General features: G+C 38.0%; 1 protein-coding gene across 1 annotated transcript in view; it reads right to left on the bottom strand.

Moving 5' to 3' along the window:
* The window catches only part of GTF2A1L (general transcription factor IIA subunit 1 like), an 82,827-nt gene that overhangs the window by 19,362 nt on the left and 38,530 nt on the right, over nt 1–24,935 (bottom strand). The window contains exon 7 of the mRNA XM_064364067.1: nt 1,248–1,505. Coding sequence (XP_064220137.1) covers nt 1,248–1,505 — 258 coding nt within the window. The remainder of the gene's footprint in view (nt 1–1,247; nt 1,506–24,935) is intronic.

The following is a 24,935-nucleotide window of genomic DNA, read 5'->3' as shown; positions in this document are numbered from 1 at the left end:
CAGAAAATAACTGTACTTAAAAGTTAAACAGCCTGAGTTTAAATCCCTGTTTGAGCTGGGTGCAGTAATCCCAGCACTTTGAAAGGCCGAGCTCTCGTAATCCCAGTACTTTGAAAGGCCGACACAGGCAGATCACTTGAGGCCAGGAGTTTGAGACCAACCTGGCCAACATGGTGAAATCCCATCTCTACTGAAAATATAAATATTAGCTGGACATGGTGGTGTGCCTGTAATCCCAGCTACTCAGGAGGCTGAGGCATGAGAATCATTTGAACCCAGGAGGCAGAGGTTGCAGTGAGCCAAGATCATACCACTGCACTCCAGCCTGGGCAACAGAGCGAGACCCTATCTCAAAAAATAATAATAATAATTAAAAAGTAAATCCTTGTTTGGCCACTTAATAATTACAAAACTGACCTTGGGCAAGTTACTAGAACTCTCCATATCTCAGTTTCCTCATGTGTAAAATCAGGCTAGCAATAAGACCCATAGGACATTGGGACTATTAAGATAAGGCAGGTAAGACTTAGTATGATACCTGGCACATATGTAAGGCTACTATAAATGATAGCTAATACTACTTATATACTTTTTAATAAGGACACTCTACCTGGATTTTATGACATTTATTAGAATTAGAGCAGATACTATATGTTTCTACCCAGGCTGCCTTCTTTAACTGCCACTCCCATTCCCTAGATCACCTACTACCTCTAGTTAAGACCAATAGAGAAGCCCATTCCCAAATACTTAATACTGGTTTTAAATTACAGTTGAAAATTAAAAGTTTAAATCCCACCATATAAATAATTTTGTTTTTGTTTTTGTTTTGTTTTGTTTTTTTGAGACAGAGTCTTGCTCTGTTGCCCAGGCTGAAGTGCCGCGGCACTTCTTGGCTCACTACAACCTCTGTCTCCTGGGTTCAAGCAATTCTCTTGCCTCAGCCTCCCAAGTAGCTGGCTTTACAGGCATGTGCCACTACGTGCAGCTAATTTTTGCATTATTAGGAGAGACGGGGATTCACCATGTTGGCCAATCTGGCCTCGAACTCCAAACCTCAAATGATCCACCTGCCTCATCTCCCGAAGTGCTGGGATTACAGGCATGAGCCACCATGCCCTGCCCCAAATAAGTCTTATTTTAGAAGAGTAAGTCAAGATTAATCTTGCTATTCCTTTTGGTTCCAAAGCATAATAAAATAGAAATGTTACAAATTAATAAAGTCTCAACTCAAAAGTCATCCTCACCTCTTCTACAGTGTCTACTTGAGGGTCTTCATTATCACTACTGTTTGCGGCTGAATCCTCATTTGAAATACTGTCAGCTTCTTCAAGTACATTCAGATCTCCTGTATCAATAATCCCTAGAAATTCATTCTCATCTACATCTCTTGCATTTCCTATTTCTTCATTGGAAGATGTATCACCAGTTCCATCTACTTGAATTATTTCATTAATATCATCATCGGTAACCTGAATGCTTAAATCTACCTGACAATTAGAATCCTAAAAAGAGAAAGAAATACAATAAAGTTCAGGTCAAATAAGTTATATAAAATATTGAATCCAAATTTAAAATTAACAGACATTCCACAAATGGTCACTTCAAGCAAATTTCTGCCTTAAACATTGAAACCTAACTTTGAATTTTAGAATACCCCTAGCATTTCTATGTAATGTAGGAATAATTTTTTAAATTATAAAGTAACTCACAATCATAAGGAGACAGCAATTGAGTTCATTACTTTCAGATAATATTTACCAGTTTTTATACATACCATCTTAAATTTATGTAGTACCTATTAGGCTTTAACTATTTCATTTGACTTTAAAAAATAATTCAATGAAGGAGAAAAGACAAATGTCATTGTGCTTAATGGATAAATAAAAATGTAAATAATTATACTAAGTGAAATAACCCAAACACAGAAGAACAAATCTTATATGATTCTGCTTACATGAGGCACCTAGAATAGGCAAATTCACAGAAACAGATAGTAAAATTGAGGTTGCTAGGGGCTATGAATAGGGGAATGGAAAATTGAGGTTGCTAGGGGCTATGAATAGGGGAATGGAAAGTTATTGTTTAATGGGTACAGAGTTTCTATTTGAAAAGATGAAAAAGAGAAATAGAGTGGTGATGGTTGCATAACACTGTGAATTACTTAGTACCACTGAAATGTACACCTAAAAATGGGTATAATAGCAAATTTTTACGTTATATATATTTCACCACAACAAAAATAAAAAATATACAAAGGAAATTCAGTAATCACCTCTGGTCACATAGACGGCTATTATTTTTATCATTACCTTCATCTAGCACAGTTAACAAATAAACCCCTCTGCTAGTATTTTATAGGAATTTTCTAATTTAAACCTGAAAGTAATACACTGAGAAATAAGATACTATGGCCTACCAAGCTCACAAAACCAGGAAAACATGAACCAGGATTCAAACCCAAGTTTGATTATGGAGACTACACTCTTCACTCTTCTATGTAGGCTTCTATATTGGTCATACTATATTACTCCTCCCCCCATTAGTTTGTCATAGACAGGACAAAGATCAATATAATTTCAAGCACCTTAAGATCAGGGGCTGTTTTATATGATTATATATGCTACAGAATCTATAGTAGTAATTCTTAACCTCTTTGGAGAAGTCAGAGGCCCCTTGAAAACTTGGTGAAAGCTCCAGATGCTATAATGCTGGTTGTTTTGGAAACCCATACATATACTGACACACATATTGCATAAATAACAGGTTACATTAGCTTTAAGACTGGAGTACTGAAGTGTAGCCCAAGCATATGGAAAGGAATAAGAAATATAAAGGATTTTACTAACTGAAATAAGGCAAACACAAAAGGACAAATCTTATACAACTCCACTTATACAAGGCACCTAGAACAGGCAAGTTCATAAAAACAGAAAGTAAAATGAAGGTTGCTAGGGGCTATGAAGAGAGGAATGAAGAGTAATACAGCACCCAAAGAGCCTTCATCATATCAGCCTGGGAAGTCTTGGGAATCTGCAGGGTCAAGAAGACCCCTAATAAAAGCCAAGAAGTTTTACTAAGGTTTGAACAGATGCCCTTTATTCATCTTTCTTCTGAGTTTGCAAGTCATAGGTGATGTTTAATAATACACATCTCAATAACTTAAGATACAACTTTATTAATATGCATATATGCAACTTATTTTCTGAGTGGACAATTGCCCTTCTAGGATTCAAACCCATATGAATATTACCAATAATTATCCTCAAAAAAGTATTCCCAACAAATAATCCTGTGTAGAAAAATTCAAATTAATAGACTAAAATTCTATGTTTACATGTAATTAATTTTTACTACATTGGAAACAGATTTCCTTCACAGATGAAATATAAGTAATATCACATGAATGCAAAAATTAATGGCTATGTGCCCAAAAATGAAAACAAGTCCAAATTACATAAATAAAATAAATTTTTAGTCTGCTAAGAATAAGAGAAATCTTAGAGGGCCTACTGCCCATAATGTAAAAGCTGAAAAGAATGCCTCTACCACACTAAGAATGAATAAAAGCTGGATAAATTACAAAATCACAACTTTTCTTGAAGCAGCCTGAAATCCAAGAAGGGATAGCCCTTACAGATGAGACATACAAACTATCTCTCTATAAGAAGAGTAATGCCCATTTCCAACTATAAATACTATTTACCTCAGTCTCTCCTTTCCTATATAAGATGTCTGACATTCAATCAAAAATAATGAGGCTGGGCATGGCCACTCAAGCCTGTAATCCCAGTACTTTGGGAGGCCAAAACTGGCAGATTGCTTGCACCCAGAAGTTCAGGACTAGTCTGGAAAACAGCAAGATCCCATATCTACAAAAAATACAAAAAAAAAAAAATTAGCTGGGACTCGTGGTGCATGCTGAGGAGGTGGAGGCAAGAAGATCACCTGAGCCCAGGAAGGTTGAGGCTGCAGTGAGCTGTGATTGCACCACTGCACTCCAGCCTAAGTGACAGAGTGAGACCCTTCTCAAAAATAATAATAATAAACAAAAAAGCAACAAAAACCAACCATCACACAGCAAAGCAATCAAGAGAACCAGACTCAGAATTGTCAGACTATGATTGATATGTCAAATAATCTAGTGAAAAAAGCGGGGAAAAAATGCATAAACAAATAAAGAATTTCAGCCTAGATAACAAGTTTGAGGAGTTAGGAAAAGAAAGAAAAAAGAAAAATAAGAATTTCAGCACAAAATTCTAAAAATAAACACCACAATATCACGGCAAAAATTTCATCTGAAGGGGTCATCAGTAGATGTGACATGGCCAAGAAAAGAATCAAAAGCACTAAGGAAAACAGAAAAAAAGGAGGCACACACACACACACACACACACACACACACACACACCCTGACAAGTTGATTAATAACTATATTAAATATAAATGGCCTAAACATCTCATTTAAAACATTCAGACTGGATTAAATTACCAAGACCCAACCATAAGCTGTCTATAACAAATTCACTTTAAATACAATGACACAGGTAAGTTAAAAGTAAATTAACAGAAAAAAAACATATCATGCAAACACTAATCAAAATAAACCTAAAACTGCTATATTAATATCAGAAAAAAATAAACTTTGGAACCAGAAATATTACCAGAGATAAATAAAAACATTACAAAACTATAAAGGGATCAACTGAAGAAGATTACTATCCTAAATACTTGCACACCTATAAACCCAGCCTCAAAAATACATAAACTAAAAAGTAATGAAAGTAAAAAAAGAAATAGACAAATCCACAATCATAGCTGAAGACTTAACATTCCTCTTTCAGTACTCAATAGAAAAAGTGAACTGAAATTCAGTAAAGATATGGAAACCCTGGACAATGCAACCAGCCCACTTGACCTAATTAATATATATATGGAACACTCCACTCAAAAATAACCAAATAGCTTCAAGAGCACACATCATGTTCACCAAGATAAACTGTATTCTGAAACGTAAAACAAACACTGACAAATTTAAAATACATAAAGTATGTTCCCTGACCACAAAGGAATTACACTAAAAACCAATAACAGAAAGATATCTGGAAAATCCGCCAAATATTTAAAAATTAAACATCACAATTCTAAATACCCAAGGGTCAAAGACTAAATCATAAGAGAAATTAGAAAATACTTTTAATTGAATGTAAATGAAAGCATAATGTCAAAACTTTTGAGACATACCCAAAGCAGTACCTAGAGGGAAATATATCACATTAAATTATTTTATCAGAAAATAAGTACATCTCAAATCAATTGCCTAATATTCCACACTAAGAAACTAGAAAAGGAAGGCCAAAATAAGTCCAAAGTAAACAGAAGGAAGGAAACAATAAAAAGTTTAAAAGGGAAAAAAGTGAAATTGAAAACCAAAAAAGAGAGAGAGAGAGAGAAATCAGTAAGGCCAAAAGTTCATTCTTTGAAATTCTCAATAAAATGGAAAAACCTGGCCAGGCGAAGTGGCTCACACCTGTAATCCCAGCTCTTTAGGAGGCCAAGGCAGGTGGATCACTTGAGGTCAAGAGTTGGAGACCATCCTTCCATGATGAAACCCAGTCTCTACTAAAAATACAAAAATTAGTCAGATGTGGTGGCACAAACCTTAATCCCAGCTAGTGGGGAGGCTGAGGCACAAGAATGACTTGAATCCAGGAGACACAGGTTGCAGTGAGCCAAGATCATGCCACCTGAACTCCAGCCTGAACAACAGAGTGAGACTCTGTTTCAAAAAAAAAAAATTGAAAAACTTCTAGCATGACAGACAGAGAGAGAGCAAGAGAGACAGACAGAAGACACAAGCAAACAGTATTAAAAATTAAAGAAGGGTTGTTAAATAGATCCTGAAGGCATTAAAAGAATGTATTATCAATTTTCAATAAATTTTACAACTTAAAATGGATAAATTCATTGAAAGAAATTACCAAAACTTAATCAAGAAGAAACAGATAACCTAAAGAGATGTATCAGTTAAAGAAATTATATTACCTTAAAAACCTTCCCATGAAGAAAAATTCTGAATTTTTCTTTGTGGGAAGGTTTTTAAGGGAATATAAACAGGGGAGATATATATACAGAGCAATTCATTTTACGAAACTATTATTACCCTAATACCCAGCACAAAAAAAGAAACCTACAGACCAGTAACCCTCATGAACACTGAGGCAAAAATCCACAACAAAATCTTAGCAAATTGAATCCAACAATATACAAAATGAATAACACAACATGACTGAAGGAAGTTTATCTTGGGAATCCATTTGAAAGTTGAACATTCAAAAGTCAATCAGTGTATCTCACCATATCAAAACATGAAAGAAGGAAATCCATTGATTTCAATAGATATAGGGGAAAATTGTTTTCACTTAACATCAACTGATGATAAAAAACAAAAAAACAAAAACAAAACAAAAAAATGACATTAAAGAAAACTTTCTCTACTGATAAAGGATATCTACAAAAAAAAAAAAAAAATTAAAACCATACAGCTAACATAGTACTTGATGAAAGATAGAATGCTTTCCTCTTAAGATCAGGAACAAGATCTCTGCTCTCAGCACTCCTATTTAACTTTGTACTGAAAGTCCTAATCAGTGCAATAAGCCACGAAAAAAAAAAAGTGATTCTGATTGGGAAGAAATAATTTTTTATTCATCAAAATAGATTACAGTCTACATAGCTTTATGTAGACCACGAAAGGTCTACAAAATAACTACTAAAATTAAGTGGGTTTAACAAGGTCACAGGATATAAGGTCAATTTACAAAATTCAACTGTATAGCTGTATAGTAGCAACAAATAATTAGAAATTAAAATTTAAAAACAATACCTTTAAACAAGGTGTGGTCGTTTATGCCTGTAATCTCAGCACTTTGGGAGGACAAGACAAAAAGATCACTTGAGCTCAGGAGTTCAAGACCAATCTTATCTCTACTAAAAATAAAAACGTTTAAAAATTAGCCAGGTATGGTGGTGTGTGCCTATAGTCCCAGCTACTCAGGAGGCTAAGGTTGGAGAATCACTTGAGCCCGGGAGATCAGAGCTACAGTGAACTATGACCTGCCACTGCGCTCCAGCCTGGGCATCACAGCAAGACCCTGTCTAATAAATAAAAATAAAAATAATTTTTAAATGTTTATTATATAGCATTTCATGTTTTAAAAAATTATTTTCATATGATACATTTTTATATTAGAGATTTCGAAATAGGAAAATAATAGTGTTTTACAGTTTTATACTTACAGGTAGATTGTTTTACGACAAGTAAAATAAACATATTTGAAGGATTAAGTTTCAGTTTTGATTAAGATAGGGTCTCACTCTGTTGTCCAGGCTGAAATTCAGTGGCCCAATCTCAGCTCACTGCAGCCTTGACCTCCTGGGCTCAAGCGATCCTCCCACCTCAGCCTCCTGAGTAGCTGGAACTGCAGGAGGGCACCACCATGCCCAGCTAATTATTTTGTGTTTTTTGTACTGGTGGGGTTTTGCCATGTTGCCTAGGCTGGTCTTGAACTCCTGGACTCAAGCAATCCTCCTTTCTCAGCCTCCCAAAGTGCTGAGATTACAGGCATGAGCCATTGTGCCCAGCCAAGTTTCAGTTTAGAATGTGTAATATTTTAATGCATCTACAAGGGAGATCTCTTTCCTAAATGGAACTTTGCTCTTTTTCTTTCACTTTTACTTTAGATTCAGGGATATATGTACAGGTTTGTTATGTAGGTAAACTATGTGTCACAGGGGTTTAGTTTACAGATAATATCATCACCCAGGTAATAATCATAGTATTTAATGAGTACGGATTTTTTTCTGATCCTCTCCCTCCTCCCACTCTCCACCCTTAATTATTCCCATGTTCATGGTTCCCCTCCTAGTGTCCATGTGGTCTTGTTGTTTAGCTCCCACTTATAAGTGAGAATATGCGGTAGTCGGAAATAAATTTTTTAAATAACTTTAAAGCATCAAGAGAAAAGCAATTCATCGATCGATGTATATGGAATCCTCAATAAGTGTTTTGGCAGATTCCTCAGCAGAAGTTTCAAGACCACAGAGGTAGGATGACATATTTAAAGTGTTTAAAAAAAAAAAAAAAAAAGATCAACCAAGAATTCTGTATCTAGCAAAATTATCTTGCAAAAATAAGGGAGGGGGTTGAGTCCAGTCTCTCTCTCCCACTGCAAAACCCAGCTAGAGTAGTTCCTACTACCATTGATCCCCATGAATAAACTCTGCCTTACCATCTTTTAAAAAATGAAAGATAAATTAAGACATTCCTAGATAAAAAACAAGGTAATTCATTACCATTAGATTTTCCCTACAAGAAATATTAAAAGGAGTCCTTTAAATTAAAATGAATACATGCTAGATAGTAACAAAATGTTACTACACAAAATGTAAAATTATCTGGTAAAGGTAAATACATGGACAAATACAAAAATCAGTATTAATGTAATTTTAGTTTATAATTATTCTTATTCTTCTACATCATTTAAAAGACAAAAGCATAAAGAACTATCTTAATGGGTAAATAATATATAAAGAAGTAATCTGTAACAGCAATAAGACAAAGTAGGGGAGGGCAAAGTTGCAAAGGAGTAAACTTTTTGTATGTGATTGAATTTAAGTAGGTATCTGATTAAAATAGATCATTATAAGCCTAAAATATTCTATGTAATACCCAGAGTAGCCACAAAGAAAATATCTATGGAATGTACGTAAAGGAAAAGACAAGGGAAACCAAAAATCAATTAAACACAGAGGAAGGTAATAAATGAGGAAATCACAGAAAAGCTAAATACATGTAGAAAACAACAAAATGGCAATTTAGTTTTTCCTATTAGTAATTACTCTAAATGTAAATGAATTAAACTTTCCAATCAATAACAACATAGTTTGAAAGAATGGATTAAAAAACAAGATCCAACTATATGCTCTCTATCAGAGATTAAAGATGTAGGATATGAATAGGCTGAAAGTGAAAAGATGGAAAAATAAATTCCATGCAAATCAAAACAAACAGAGCTTCAGTGGCTATGTTACCACCAGATAAAATGGATTTTGGGTCAAAAACTGTTATTTAAAAAGGAAAAAAAAAATTTTAATTACATAATGATAAGAGAATCAGTGACCCAATATTGCACCTGGGTACTCCAGCCTGGGCAACAGAGTAAAACTCCACCTAAAAAAACAAAAACAAAAAAATGGATGGGGATGCAGTGAAAACAATGCTAAGAGGGAAATGTATACTTATAAATACTTACATTTAAAAAGATCAATCTCAAATTAACAGCTTCACTTTACACCTTAAAAAACTAGAAAGAACAAATCAAACCTAAAGCTAACAGAATAAAAGAAACAATAATGATTAGAGGAAAAAGAAAACACAGAAATGAGAGTAAATAGAGAAAAATCAACAAAACCAAGAGTTGCTTCTTCAAAAAGATCAACAAAATTGATAAACTTTTATAACTAGACTGATAAGAAGAAGAGAAGACCCAACTAAAATTATAAATAAGGGCCAGGCGCAGTGGCTCACACCTATAATCACAGCACTCTGATAAGCTGAGGCAAGTGAATCACTTGAGGCCAGGAGTTAGAGACCAGCCTGGCCAGCATGGCACAACCCCAACTCTACTATAAATACAAAAATTAGCCAGGTATAGTAGAGCACACCTGAAATCCCAGCTACTCAGGAGGCTGAAGCGCAAGAATCATTTAAACTCAGGAGGCAGAGGTTGCAGTGAGCCGAGGTTGCAGTGAGCCAAGGTTGCACCACTGCACTCCAGCCTGGGCAACAGAGTGAGACCCTGTTTCAAAAAAATAATAATAAAATAACATTATAAATAAAAGAGGGGACATCATTACCAATTTTACAGAAAAATAAGGAACTTTAAGAGAAGGTAAATACATGGACAAATACAAAAATCAGTATTAATGTAACTTTAGTTCATAATTATTTTTATTCTTTTGCATCATTTAAAAGACAAAAGCATAAAAAACTATGTTAATGGGTAAATAATATATAAAGAAGTAATCTGTAACAGCAATAAGACAAAGTAGGGGAGGGCAAAGTTGTAAAGGAGTAAACTTTTTGTGACTTACACCACAACAAATCAGATAATCTATTTTAAAATTTTAAAAATCCTAGAAATACACAATCTAGACTGAATCAGGAAGAAATAAAAATCTTAATAAGTCTATTAACTGGAAAGTAGACTGAATAATCAAAACCCTACCTACAAAGAAAAATCCAGGACAACTGGCTTCACTAGCAAATTATACCAAACATTTAAAGACAAACTAATACCAATCATCCTCAGACTCTTCCAAAAAATGGAAGAGGACAGAATATCTCCAAACCTATTTTATGAGGTAAGCATTACCCTGATACCAAAGTCAGACAAAGACAAAACATAAAAATTACAGACCAATATTTCTGATGAATATTCACACAAAAATCCTCAATAAAATATTGGCAAATATATATAATAGCACATTACAATAATCCTACACCATGACCAAATGAGATTTATTCCTGGGATGCAAAGATAGTTCAATGGTAAATGCCTGAAACCTCTTCTCTAAGATTAGAAAGAAGGGAAGGACAACTACTTTCACTACTTCTATGCAGCAGAATACTAAAAGCACTAGCTAGGACAATTAGGCAAGAAAAAGAAACAAAAGACATCAAAATTAGAAAGCAAAAACTAAAATTATCTCTGTTTATAGAGGATATGCCTTTATATATAGAAAACCCTAAAGTTTCCATACACATAGACATGTAAACTCTTAGGACTAATAAATAAATTCCACAATGTTGTAGAATGCAAAATCAACACACAAAAATCAGCTGCATTTCAATAAATAATAGTTTAAAACTTAATAAGAAAATTAGGAAAGTAATTCCATTTTCAATAGTATCAAAAAGAATAGGATATTTAGGAACAAACGGAACCATGGAGGCAAAAGACTTGTATATGCTGAAAACAACAAAAAGTTACGGAAAGAAAATAAAGACAAAAATAAATTGAAAGACATCCTGTGTTTATGGATTCAAAAATCAATGTGATTAAGATGTGACTATTATCCAAAGCCATCTAAAGATTCAATGCAATGTCTATCAAAAACCCAACAAGTGTGTTTGCAGAAAAAGAAAAAAATCTACCCAAAAATTCAAATCTCAAGGAATGCCAAATAGCCAAAACGATCTTGAAAAAGAAGAACCAAGTTGAAAGTCTTACATTTCTTGATTTTAAAACATACTATAAAATTACAATAATAAAAACAGTGTGGTATTGGGATTATGTAAAGCAATCGAATCTATGAATTACTGGCATTCCTTGAAAGAGAAAGAAGAAAACTACACAAACTAGAAAACATATTTGATGGAATAATTCAAGAACATTTCCATAATCTTGCTAGAAAGGTAGATATCCAAATACAAGAAATTGAGAGAACACCTTCAAGGTACTATACAAAATCAACATTACCAAGGCATATAGCTACCAGACTATGCAAGGTCAATACTACATATATAAGCAACTAGAGAAAAAAGTCAGATCATGTACAAAGGGAAACCCACCAGGTTAACAGTAGACTTCTCAGCAGAAACCTTACCCATCAGGATAGATTATAGGCCTATTTCCAGCATTCTTGAAGAAAAGAAATTCCAACTGACAATTTCATATCCCACCAAATTAGGCTTCATAAGTGAAGGAGATATAAGAGCTTTCTCATACAAGCACGTACAAGCTAGATTGACAAAGAAAAACAAAGAGAAGATCAAATATGCACAAGCAGAAATGACACAGGTGACATTGCAACCAATCCCATAGAAATTCAAAAGATCCTCAGAGACTATTATGAACACAGTTATGCACACAAACTAGACAATCTACAGGAAATTAATAAATTCCTCAAAGCAATCTCCCAAGAATGAATCAGGAAGAAATTAAAACTCTAAATAGACAAATACCTAATTATGAAATTGAATCAGTAAAAAACCTATCAACCAAAATAAAATCCTAGACCATCCTCACATTCATATGCAACCAACAAGGAGCCTGAACAGCCAAAACAATCATAGGCAAAAATAAAAAACAAAGCTGGAGACATCACATTACTAACTTCAACCCATATTATAAGGTGACAGTAATCAAAACAGCATGGAACTCGTACAAAAACAAACACGTAGACAAATGGAACAGAATAGAGAACTCAGAAATATAGCCACACACCTACAGCCATCTGCTCTTTGACAAAGTCAACAAAAATAACAATAAGGAAAGGACTCCCTATTCAACAAATGGTGATGGGATAGCTGGCTAGCCATATACAGATGAATGAAACTGGACTCCTACATTGCACCATATACAAACCTTAACTCAAGATGAATTAAAGATTTAAATGTAAGACCTCAAACTATAAAAAATCCTAGAAAGGATGGATCCAAGATGGCCGATTAGGAGCAACTCAGGATTGCAGCTCCCAGCGAAAGCGCAGAGGGTGAGTGGACACCGCATTTCCAGATGGATTTTTATTGCCTGCAGACCAGGAGATTCCCAGTCAGAGGAGCCCCATGGGTTGCCAGCGCGGCTGTTTTGGCCAACGCGGCTCTTTCGGCCAGAGCCATCGTTTCGGCCGGTGCCCCAGCGTGGCGGTTCTCCATACAAAATACACGGGTCCAGGCACCGTTTTAGGTGGCAATTGGAGCTCGGGGAAGACAGAGTCGCCCATTCAACTGATAGAAAAGGGGACTAAAACAGGGAGCCAGGCCAGGAGATTCCTGGACAAAAAAGCGTCATGAATCTCAGCACGGCTGTTTCAGCCACTGCAGTGGGTTGCCGCACAGGAAATCACACAGATCCTGGTGCCTTTTCAACAGGCAACTGGAACACCTGGGAGACAAAAAAAAAGGCTCTCAGGCAGGGAGCCAGGTGATCAGGCTCCGCTGGTCCCACCCCCACAAAAAAATAGCAATCTGAAACGCTCTGGATTGAGAGTTTCACAGCAAGCACAGCTGAACCCAGGACAGTTCAGCACTGTGGGGGAGGGGCGTCCGCCATTACTGAGGCACTCCAACACTATAGAGGTAGTCTGTCATTGCTGAGGCAGCCCGCCATTGCTGAGGCAGACCGCCATTACAGAGAGAGTTCGTCATTACAGAGGTGGGCCGCCATTGCCGAGGCAGTTCTAACTACACCTATAAAAACAGGACTGCAGGAAAGTTCACATGGCAGCTGGGTGGAGCCCACAGCACCTCAGCAAAGCCTCTGCAGGCAGACAGTGACTAGGCTGCTTCATCTCTGGGCAGGGCAGCCCTGAAAAAAGCCAACAGCACAATAGAAACTCATAAATAAAGCAATAACTCCCCGGGACAAAGCACCTGGGGGAAAAAAAGGGGGTTTATGAGTTCAGCTGCAGCAAACTTAAAAGTACCTGCACAGCAACTCTGAATGAACAACGGGGCTCATAGCTCAGCACTTGTGCTCCTATAAAGGACAGACTGTCTCCTCAAGCAACTCCCTGACCCCCATATATCCAAAGAGTCACCACATAAAGGAGAGCTCAGACGGACATCTGGTGGGTATCCTTCAGGGACAAAGATAGCAGAAGAAACTGGCAGCAACCCTTACTGTTCTGCAGCTGCTGCAGGTGATCCCCAGGCAACCAGGGCCTGGAGTGGACCTCAGCAGTCCTACAGCAGAGGGGCCTGACTGGTAGAAGGAAAACTAAGAAACGGAAAGAAATAACTTCATCATCAACAAACTGGAAGTCCACTCAGAAACCCAATCTGAAAGTCAACAACTACAAAGACAACAAGTGGATAAATATACAAAGATGAGAAGAAACCAGTGCAAAAAGGATGAAAACACCCGAAATCAGAACACCTCTCCTCCTACAAGGGATCACAACTCCTCATCAGTGAGGGAACAAGGCTGGATGGAGAATGACTGTGATGAATTGACAGAATCAGGCTTCAGAAGATGGGTAATAAGAAACTTCTGTGAGCTAAAAGAACATGTTCTAACCCACTGCAAAGAAACTAAGAACCTTGAAAAAATATTTGATGAAACGCTAACGAGAATAAACAACTTAGAGAGGAATATAAGTGAATTGATGGAGCTGAAAAACACAACACGAGAACTTTGTGAAACATACACAGGTTTCAACAGCGGAATTGACCAAGCAGAAGAAAGGATATCAGAGGTCAAAGATCAACTCAATGAAATAAAACGAGAAGGCAAGATTAGAGAAAAAAGGGTAAAAAGGAAGGAACAAAGTCTCCAGGATATATGGGACTATGTGAAAAGACCTAATCTACGTTTGATAGGTGTACCTGAATGTGACGGAGAGAATCAATCCAACCCGGAAAATACTCTTCTGGATATTATCCAGGAAAACTTCCCCAACCTAGCAAGGCAGGCCAATATTCAAGTCCAGGAAATACAGAGAACACCACAAAGATATTCCTCAAGAAGAGCAACCCCAAGGCACATAATCGTCAGATTCACCAGGGTTGAAATGAAGAAGAAAATAATAAGGGCAGCCAGAGAGAAAGGTCAGGTTACCCACAAAGGGAAGCCCATCAGACTCACATCAGATCTCTCTGCAGAAACCCTACAAGCCAGAAGAGAGTGGGGGCCAATATTCAACATCCTTAAAGAAAAGAACTTTCAACTCAGAATTTCATATCCAGCCAAACTAACCTTCATAAGTGAAGGAAAAATAAAATCCTTTGTGAACAAGCAAGTACTCAGAGATTTCATCACCACCAGACCTGCTTTACAAGAGCTCCTGAAAAAGGCACTACACATAGAAAAGAACGACCAGTACTAGCCACTCCAAAAACATACCAAATGGTAAAGAGCATCAATACAATCAAGAATCTGCATCAACTAACGGGCAAAACAGCCGGCTAGCATCAAAATGGCAGTATCAAATTCACACATAACAATATTAACCCTAAATGTAAATGGACTAAATGCCCCAATCAAAAGACACAGACTGACAAATTGGATAAAAAGCCAAAACCCTTCAGTGTGCTGTATCCAGGAAACCCATCTCACATGAAGGAAACACAAAGGCTCAAAATAAAGGGATGGAGGAAGATTTACCAAGAAAATGGAGAGCAAAAAAAATGCAGGAGTTGCAATTCTCATCTTTGATAAAATAGACTTTAAAGTAACAAAGATCAAAAGAGACAAAGAAGGACATTACATAATGGTAAAAGAATCAATGCAACAAGAAGAGCTAACGATCCTAAATATATATGCACCCAATACAGGAGGAGCACCCAGATACATAAGGCAAGTTCTTAATGACTTACAAAGAGACTTAGACTCCCACACAATAATAGTGGGAGACTTTAACACCCCATTGTCAATATTAGACAGATCGACGAGACAGAAAATTAACAAGGATATCCAGGACTTGAACTCAGACCTGGACCAAGCAAACCTAATAGACATTTACAGAACTCTCCACCCCAAATTCACAGAATATATATTCTTCTCAGCACCACATCACACCTACTCTAAAATTGACCACATAATTGGAAGTAAATCACTCCTCAGCAAATGCAAAAGAACAGAAATCATAACAGTCTCTCAGACTACAGTGCAATCAAGTTAGAACTCAGAATTCAGAAACTAACTCAGAACCACACAGTTCATGGAAACTGAACAACTGGCTCTTGAATGTTGACTGGATAAATAATGAAATGAAGGTAGAAATAAAGATGCTCTTTGAAACCAACGAGAATGAAGACAACATACCAGAATCTCTGGGACACATTTAAAGCGGTGTCTAGAAGAAAATATATAGCAGGAGGAAGATCCAAGATGGCCAGTTAGGAGCAGCTCAGGATTGCAGCTCCCAGTGAAAGTGCAGAGAGTGAGTGGACGCCACAATTCCAGACGGATTTTTATTGCCCACAGACCAGGAGATTTCCCAGGTGGAGGAGCCCCATGGGTCACCAGTGCAGCTGTTTTGGCCAGCGCAGCTGTTTTGCCAGCACCCCGGCGCAGCGGTTCCCAGTGCAGAGTAAATGGGACTGTGTCCCCACTTAGCCAGCAAGGGGAGCTGAAACAGGGAGCCAGGCCGGGAGATTCCCTGGCAAAAAAGCGCCATGAATCTCAGAGCCACGGTTTCAGCTGGCGCAGTGGGTCGCCGCATGGGAAATCACACAGATCCTGGTGCTTTTTCAACAGGAGACCAGGACACCTGGGAGAGAGCCAACTGTTCACTTAACAAATAAAAGGCTCTGAGGCAGGGAGCCAGGTGATCAGGCCCAGCTGGTCCCACCCCCACAAAAACAAAAACAAAAACAAAAAAACAGCAATTGGAAATGCTCTGGGCTGAGAGTTTCACAGCAAGCACAGCTGAACCAGAGACAGTCCAGCTTGTTGGGGGAGGGGTGTCTGCCATTACCGAGGCACTCCACCACTACGGAGGCAGTCCGCCATTGCTGAGGCAGCCTGCTGTTGCTGAGGCAACCCACCATTACAGAGAGAGTCCATCATTACAGAGGCGGGCCACCATTGCCGAGGCAGTTCTAACTACACCCATATAAACAGGACTGCAGGGAAGATCACACGGCAGCTGGGCGGAGCCCACAGCAGCTCAGCGAAGCCTCTGCAGGCAGAGAGTGACTAGGCTGCCTCCTTGTCGGGCAGGGCAGCTCTGAAGAAAAAAAAAAAGGCAGCAGCACAGCAGACTCATAAATAAAGCCCTAACTCCCTGGGACAGAACACCTGGGGAAAAAAAGGGGTTTATGAGTTCTGCTGCTGCAGACATAAACTTACCTGCCCAGCAGCTCTGAATGAACAACAGTGCTCACAGCTCAGCACTTGAGCTACTATAAAGGACAGACTGTTTCCTCAAGGAGCTCCCTGACCCCTGTATATCCAAAGAGTCACCTCATAAAGGAGAGCTCAGACTGACATTTGGCAGGTATCCTTCTGGGATAAAGCAGAAGAAGAAACTGGTAGCAAACTTTACTGTTCGGCAGCTGCTGCAAGTGATCCCCAGGCAACCAGGGCCTGGAGTGGACCTCAGCAGTCCTACAGCAGAGGGACCAGAGAGTTAAAAGGAAAACTAAGAAACAGAAATAACTTCGTCATCAACAAACAGGACATCCACTCAGAGACCCAGTCAGAAAGTCAGCAACTACAAAGTCAACAGGTGGATAAATCCACAAAGATGGGAAGAAACCAGCACAAAAAGGATGAAAACACCCGAAACCAGAACACCTCTACTCCTACAGGGGATCACAACTCCTCACCAGCAAGGGAACAAGACTGGATGGAGAATGAGTGTGATGAAATGACAGAATCAGGCTTCAGAAGGTGGGTAATATGAAACTTCTGTGAGCTAAAAGAACATGTTCTAACCCACTGCAAAGAAACTAAGAACCTTGAAAAAATATCTGATGAAACGCTAACGAGAATGGACCACTTAGAGAGGAATATAAGTGAATTGATGGAGGTGAAAAACACAACACGAGAACTTCACGAAGCATGCACAAGTTTCAACAGCCGAATTGACCAAGCAGAAGAAAGGATATCAGAGACTGAAGATCAACTCAATGAAGTGAAACAAGAAGGCAGGATTAGAGAAAACAGGGTAAAAAGGAATGAACAAAGTCAACAAGAAATATGGGACTATGTGAAAAGACCTAATCTACGTTTGATAGGTGTACCTGAATGTGACGGAGAGAATCAATCCAACCCGGAAAATACTCTTCTGGATATTATCCAGGAAAACTTCCCCAACCTAGCAAGGCAGGTCAATATTCAAGTCCAGGAAATACAGAGAACACCACAAAGATATTCCTCAAGAAGAGCAACCCCAAGGCATATAATCATCAGATTCACCAGGGTTGAAATGAAGGAGAAAATGATAAGGGCAGCCAGAGAGAAAGGTCAGGTTACCCACAAAGGGAAGTCCATCAGACTCACATCAGATCTCTCTGCAGAAACCCTACAAGCCAGAAGAGAGTAGTGGGGGCCAATATTCAACATCCTTAAAGAAAAGAACTTTCAACTCAGAATTTCATATCCAGCCAAACTAACCTTCATAAGTGAAGGAAAAATAAAATCCTTTGTGAACAAGCAAGTACTCAGAGATTTCATCACCACCAGACCTGCTTTACAAGAGCTCCAGAAAAAGGCACTACACATAGAAAAGAACGACCAGTACCAGCCACTCCAAAAACATACCAAATGGCAAAGAGCATCAACACAATGAAGAATCTGCATCAACTAACAGGCAAAACAGCCGGCTAGCATCAAAATGGCAGTATCAAATTCACACATAACAATATTAACCCTAAATGTAAATGGACTAAATGTCCCAATCAAAAGACACTGACCGACAAATTGGATAAAAAGCCAAAACCCTTCAGTGTGCTGTATCCAGGAAACCCATCTCACATGAAGGATACACAAAGGCTCAAAATGAAGGGATGGAGGAAGATTTACCAAGAAAATGGAGAGCAAAAAAAAGCAGGAGTTGCAATTCTCATCTCTGATAAAATAGACTTTAAAGCAACAAAGATCAAAAGAGACAAAGAAGGACATTACATAATAGTAAAAGAATCAATGCAACAAGAAGAGCTAACTATCCTAAATATATATGCACCTAATACAGGAGCACCCAGATACATAAGGCAAGTTCTTAATGACTTACAAAGAGACTTAGACTCCCACACAATAATAGTGGGAGACTTTAACACCCTGTTGTCAATATTAGACAGATCAACGAGACAGAAAATTAACAAGGATATCCAGGACTTGAACTCAGACCTGGACCAAGCAAATCCACCCCAAATCCACAGAATATACATTCTTCTCAGCACCACATCACACCTACTCTAAAATTGACCACATAATTGAAAGTAAATCACTCCTCAGCAAATGCAAAAGAATGGAAACCATAACAAACAGTCTCTCAGACCACCGTGCACAAGTTAGAACTCAGAATTCAGAAACCAACCCAGAACCACACAGCTTCATGGAAACTGAACAACTTTCTCTTGAATGTTGACTGAATAAACAATGAAATGAAGGCAGAAATAAAGATGTTCTTTGAAACCAATGAGAACAAAGACACCACATACCAGAATCTCTGGGACACATTTAAAGCAGTCTCTAGAGGAAAATATATAGCAACAAGTGCCCACATGAGAAGCAAGGAGAGATCTAAAATTGACACCCTATCGTCAAAATTGAAAGAGCTAGAGGAGCAAGATCAAAAAAAACTCAAAACCTAGCAGAAGACAAGAAATAACTAAGATCAGAGCAGAACTGAAGGAGATAGAGACACAAAAAACCCTTCAAAAAATCAATAAATCCAGGAGCAGGTTTTTTGAAACGATCAATAAAATAGACCACTAGTGAGATTAATAAAAAAGAAAAGAGAGAATAATCAAATAGATGCAATAAAAAATGATAAAGGGGTATCACCACAGATTCCACAGAAATTCAAACCATCATCAGAGATTATTACAAACAACTCTATGCACATAAACTAGAAAACCTGGAAGAAATGGATAAATTCCTGGACACTTGCCTCCTGCCAAGCCAAAACCAGGAAGAAGTCAAAATCCTGAAGACCAATAACAAGGTCTAAAGTCAAGGCAGCAATTAAGAGCCTACAACCCAAAAAAAGCCCAGGTCCAGATGGGTTCACAGCTGAATTCTACCAGACATACAAAGAGGAGCTGGTACCATTCCTTCTGAAACTATTCCAAATAATCCAAAAAGAAGGAATCCTTCCAAAATCTTTTTATGAGACCAACATCATCCTGATACCAAAACCGGGCAAAGACTAAACAAGAAAACTATAGGTCAATATCCATGATGAACATAGATGCAAAAATCTTCAATAAAATACTGGCAAGCCGATTGCAACAGCACATCAAAAAGCTTATCCTCGAGACCATCCTGGTCAACATGGTGAAACCCCGTCTCTACTAAAAATACAAAAAATTAGCTGGGCATGGTGGTGCATGCCTGTAATCCCAGCTACTCAGGAGGCTGAGGCAGGAGAATTGCCTGAACCCAGGAGGTGGAGGTTGCAGTGAGCCGAGATCGCACCATTGCACTCCAGCCTGAGTAACAAGAGCGAAACTCCATCTCAAAAAAAAAAAAAAAAAAGCTTATCCACCATGATCAAGTAGGATTCATCCTGGGGATGCAAGGCTGGTTCAACATATGCAAGTCTATAAATGTAATTCACCACATAAACAGAACCAAAGACAAAAACCACGTGATTATCTCAATTGATGCAGAGAAGGCCTTTGACAAAATTCAACAGCCCTTTATGCTAAAAACCCTCGATAAAATAGGTATTGACAGAACGTATCTCAAAATAATAAAAGCTATTTACGACAAACCAACAGCCAATATCATATTGAATGGGCAAAAAGTGGAAGCATTCCCTTTGAAATCTGGCACTAGACAAGGATGCCCTCTCTCACCACTCCTATTCAATATAGTACTGGAAGTTCTAGCCAGAGCAATCAGGCAAGAAAAAGAAATAAAGGGTATTCCAATAGGAAAGGAGGAAGTCAAATTGTCTCTATTTGCAGACGACATGATTGTATATCTAGAAGACCCCATCGTCTCAGCCCAAAATCTCCTGAAACTGATAAGCAACTTCAGTAAAGTCTCAGGATACAAAATCAATGTGCAAAAATTACAAGCATTCCTATACACCAATAACAGACTTAAAGGGAGGCAAATCAAGAAGGAACTGCCATTCACAATTGCTACAAAGAGAATAAAATACCTAGGAATACAACTAACAAGGAACGTAAAGGACCTATTCAGGGAGAACTACAAACCACTACTCAACGAAATAAGAGAGGACACAAAAAGATGGAGAAACATTCCATGCTCATGGTTAGGAAGAATCAATATCATGAAAATGGCCATACTGCCCAAAGTAATTTACAGATTCAATGCTATCCCCATCAAGCTACCAATGACCTTCTTCACAGAACTGGAAAAAAAACACCTTAAACTTCATATGGAACCAAAAGAGAGCCTACATGGCCAAGTTAATTCTAAGCAAAAAGAAGAAAGCAGGAAGCATCACACTACCAGACATCAAACTATACTACAAGGCTACAGTAATCAAAACAGCATGGTACTGGTACCAAAACAGAGATATAGACCAATGGAACAGAACAGAGGCATCGGAGGCGACACAACATATCTACAACCACCTGATCTTTGACAAACATGAAAAAAACAAGCAATGGGGAAAGGATTCCCTGTTCAATAAGTGGTGTTGGGAAAACTGGCTAGCCATATGCAGAAAGCAGAAACTGGACCCCTTCCTGACACCTTACACTAAAATTGACTCCAGATGGATTAAAGACTTAAACATAAGACGTAACACCATAAAAACACTAGAAGGAAACCTAGGCAAAACCATTCAGGACATAGGCGTAGGCAAGGACTTTATGACCAAAACACCAAAAGCATTGGCAACAAAAGCCAAAATAGACAAATGGGACCTAATCAAACTCCACAGCTTTTGCACGGCAAAAGAAACAGTCAATAGAGTGAATCGGCAACCAACACAATGGGAAAAAAATCTTTGCAGCCTACCCATCTGACAAAGGGCTGATATCCAGAATTTACAAAGAACTAAGCCAGATTTACAAGAAAAAAACAAACAAGCCCATTCAAAAGTTGGCAAAGGATATGAACAGACACTTTACAAAAGAAGACATACATGAGGCCAACAAACATATGAAAAAATGTTCATCATCACTGGTCATTAGAGAAATGCAAATCAAAACTACATTGAGATACCATCTCACACCAGTTAGAATGGCGATCATTAAAAAATCTGGAGACAACAGATGCTGGAGAGGATGTGGAGAAATAGGAACACTTTTACACTGTTGTGAGTGTAAATGAGTTCAACCATTGTGGAAGACAGTATGGCAATTCCTCAAGGACCTAGAAATAGAAATTCCATTTGACCCAGCAATCCCATTACTGGGTATATATCCAAAGGATTATAAATCATTCTACTATAAGGACACATGCACACGAATGTTCATTGCAGCACCATTTACAATAGCAAAGACCTGGAACCAACCCAAATGCCCATTGATGATAGACTGGACAGGGAAAATGTGGCACATATACACCATGGAATACTACACAGCCATCAAAAACGATGAGTTCGTGTCCTTTGTAGGGACATGGATGAACCCAGAAGCCACCATTCTCAGCAAACTGACAAAAGAACAGAAAATCAAACACTGCATGTTCTCACTCATAGGTGGGTGTTGAACAATGAGAACACATGGACACAGGGAGGGGAGCATCACACACTGGGGTCTATAGGGGGGAAATAGGGGAGGGACAGCAGGGGGTGGGGAGCTGGGGAGAGATAGCATGGGGAGAAATGCCAGATATAGGTGATGGGGAGGAAAGCAGCACATCATACTGCCATGGGTGTACCTATGCAACAATCTTGCATGTTCTTCACATGTACCCCAAAACCTAAAATGCAATTTTAAAAAATTGAAGAAAGAAAAAAAAAATCCTAGAAAAACCTTGGGAAACACCATTCTGGACATCAGCCTTGAGAAATAATTTATAACTAGGTCTTCAAAAGCAATTGTAACAAAAACAAAAATTGACAAGTGAGACCTAATTAAACTAAAGAGGTTCTGCACAGCAAAAGAAACTATCAACAGAGTAAACAGACAACCTACAGAATTAGAGAAAATATTCACAAACTACGCATCTGACAAAGTTGTAATATCCAGAATTTATAAGGAACTTAAACAATTCAACAAGCAAAAATCAAATAACCCCATTACAAAGTAGGCAAATGACATGACTAGATACTTCTTAAAAGAGGGGATAGAAGCAGCCAAGAAATATATGAAAAAAATGTTCCACATCTTACTAATCATTAGAGAAATGCAAATCAAAAGCACAGTAAGATACATTCTCACACAAGTCAGAATGGATATTATTAAAAAGTCAAAAAACAAGAGATGCCAGCAAGCAGAGAAAAAAGAATGGTTGTACACTGTTGGTGGGAATTAGTTCAGCCACCATGGACAAGAGTTTGGAGATTTCTCAAGGAACTTAAAACAGAGCAACCATTCAATCCAGCAATCCCATTACTGGATATATACCCAAAGGAAAAGAAGTCTTTCTACCAAAAACATATCTGCACTCATATGTTTATTCAAGTACTAGTCACAATAGCAAAGACATGGAATCAGCCCAGGTGGTGGACTAAATAAAGAAACCGTGTTACATATACCATGGAATACTATGCTACAACGTGGATGAACCCTGAGATATTATGCTAAATGAAGAAGGCCAAATACTGTCTGATTCCACTTATATGAGGTAACTAAAGTAGTCAAATTCATAGAGATGGAAAGTAGAATGGTTGTTTGCCAGGGACTGGGAGAGTGAGAAATGGGGAGTTGCTATTTAATGGGCATGGAGTTTGGGAAGATGAAAATTTTCTAGATATGGGTAGTGGTGATAGCTGAACAATAATGTGAATATAGTTACTGCCACTAAGCTATACAGTTAAAAATTGCAAAAACAATTTAAAAATAAAATAAATGGTTAATTTTATGTGTATTTTAGCACGAGAAAAATCAAATTTTTAAAAATCAGTAGCAATATACTGTCAACTATGTGGCAAAACTGATCAAAGTACTGGTGGCAGGAAAAACCAGCACAACCTCTTTTGAAAATATTGTGGCAATGTACTTCGAATGACTTAGAAATTTTTAGGTTTTTTTCTACCTTTTAAAAAATTTATTTTAGGCCTGGCACAGTGGCTCATCTATCTTCAATCCCAGCACTTTGTGAAGCCAAGATGGGACAAGTGCTTGAGGCCAGGAGTTCGAGACCAGACTGGATAACACAGTGAGACTGTCTCCACAAACTAATGAATTAATTAAAAATTAAAATATATCTTTAAAAATGTAATGCAAAAGAGGCTTGAAATAAGAATAAAAATGTTCTTGATGGAATTTTTAGGTACCATTTATAATGGCACCCAAAATCATGAAATATTTAGGTAAAAATAGAATATGTACAATAGGTATATGCTGCAAATGAGAAAACATTAGTAAGAGAAGTCAAAAACCTAAATTAAAAAAAAAAAACCTAGGTCCATGAATTGAAAGACTCAATATTGTGAAGATGTCAATTCCCTTTACTGATCTACAGAATCAACACAACCCAAATCAGTCTTAGCAACTTTTCTTTTTATAAATTAACAAACGGAGAGGGATCCAAGATGGCCAATTACTAGCAGCTCAGGATTGTAGCTCCCAGTGAAAGGGCAGAGAATGAGAGGATGCCACACTTTCAGACGAATATTTGTTGCTCACGGACCAGGAGATTCCCAGCGGAGGAGCCCCACAGGTCACTAGCACGACTCTTGTGGCTGGCACGGCGGTTTTGCCAGTGCCCTGGCGCAGCAGTTCTTGGTGCAGAGTAAACGGGACTGGGTCCCCTTTTGGTCAACGTTTGGAGCTCTGGGAAGGCAGAGTCGTCTATTCAGCTGATTGAAAAAGGGAACTCAAGAAGGAAGCCAGACCGGAGATTCCCGGGCAGAAAAGCACCATCAATCTTAATGCTGCTGTTTTAGCCGGCACAGTGGGTTGCTCAGATTCCGGCACTTGGAATCAACAAGTTGGACATCCACTCAGAGACCTAATTTGAAAGTCTGTAATTACAAAGACAACAGGTGGATAAATTCACAATGATGGGAAGAAACCAGCGTAAAAAGGCTGAGAATACCCAAAATCAGAATTCCTCTCCCTCTATAGGGGATCACAGTTCCTCATCAACAAGGGATCAAGGCCTGAT

This window comes from Aotus nancymaae, unplaced genomic scaffold, assembly GCF_030222135.1.
Source record: "Aotus nancymaae isolate 86718 unplaced genomic scaffold, 86718_ANA_hifiasm-v0.15.2.pri h1tg000057l, whole genome shotgun sequence".
Taxonomy (NCBI): domain Eukaryota; kingdom Metazoa; phylum Chordata; class Mammalia; order Primates; family Aotidae; genus Aotus; species Aotus nancymaae.
Note: the sequence above shows the minus strand (reverse complement) of the source record. Positions and strands in the feature narration are given on the sequence as shown.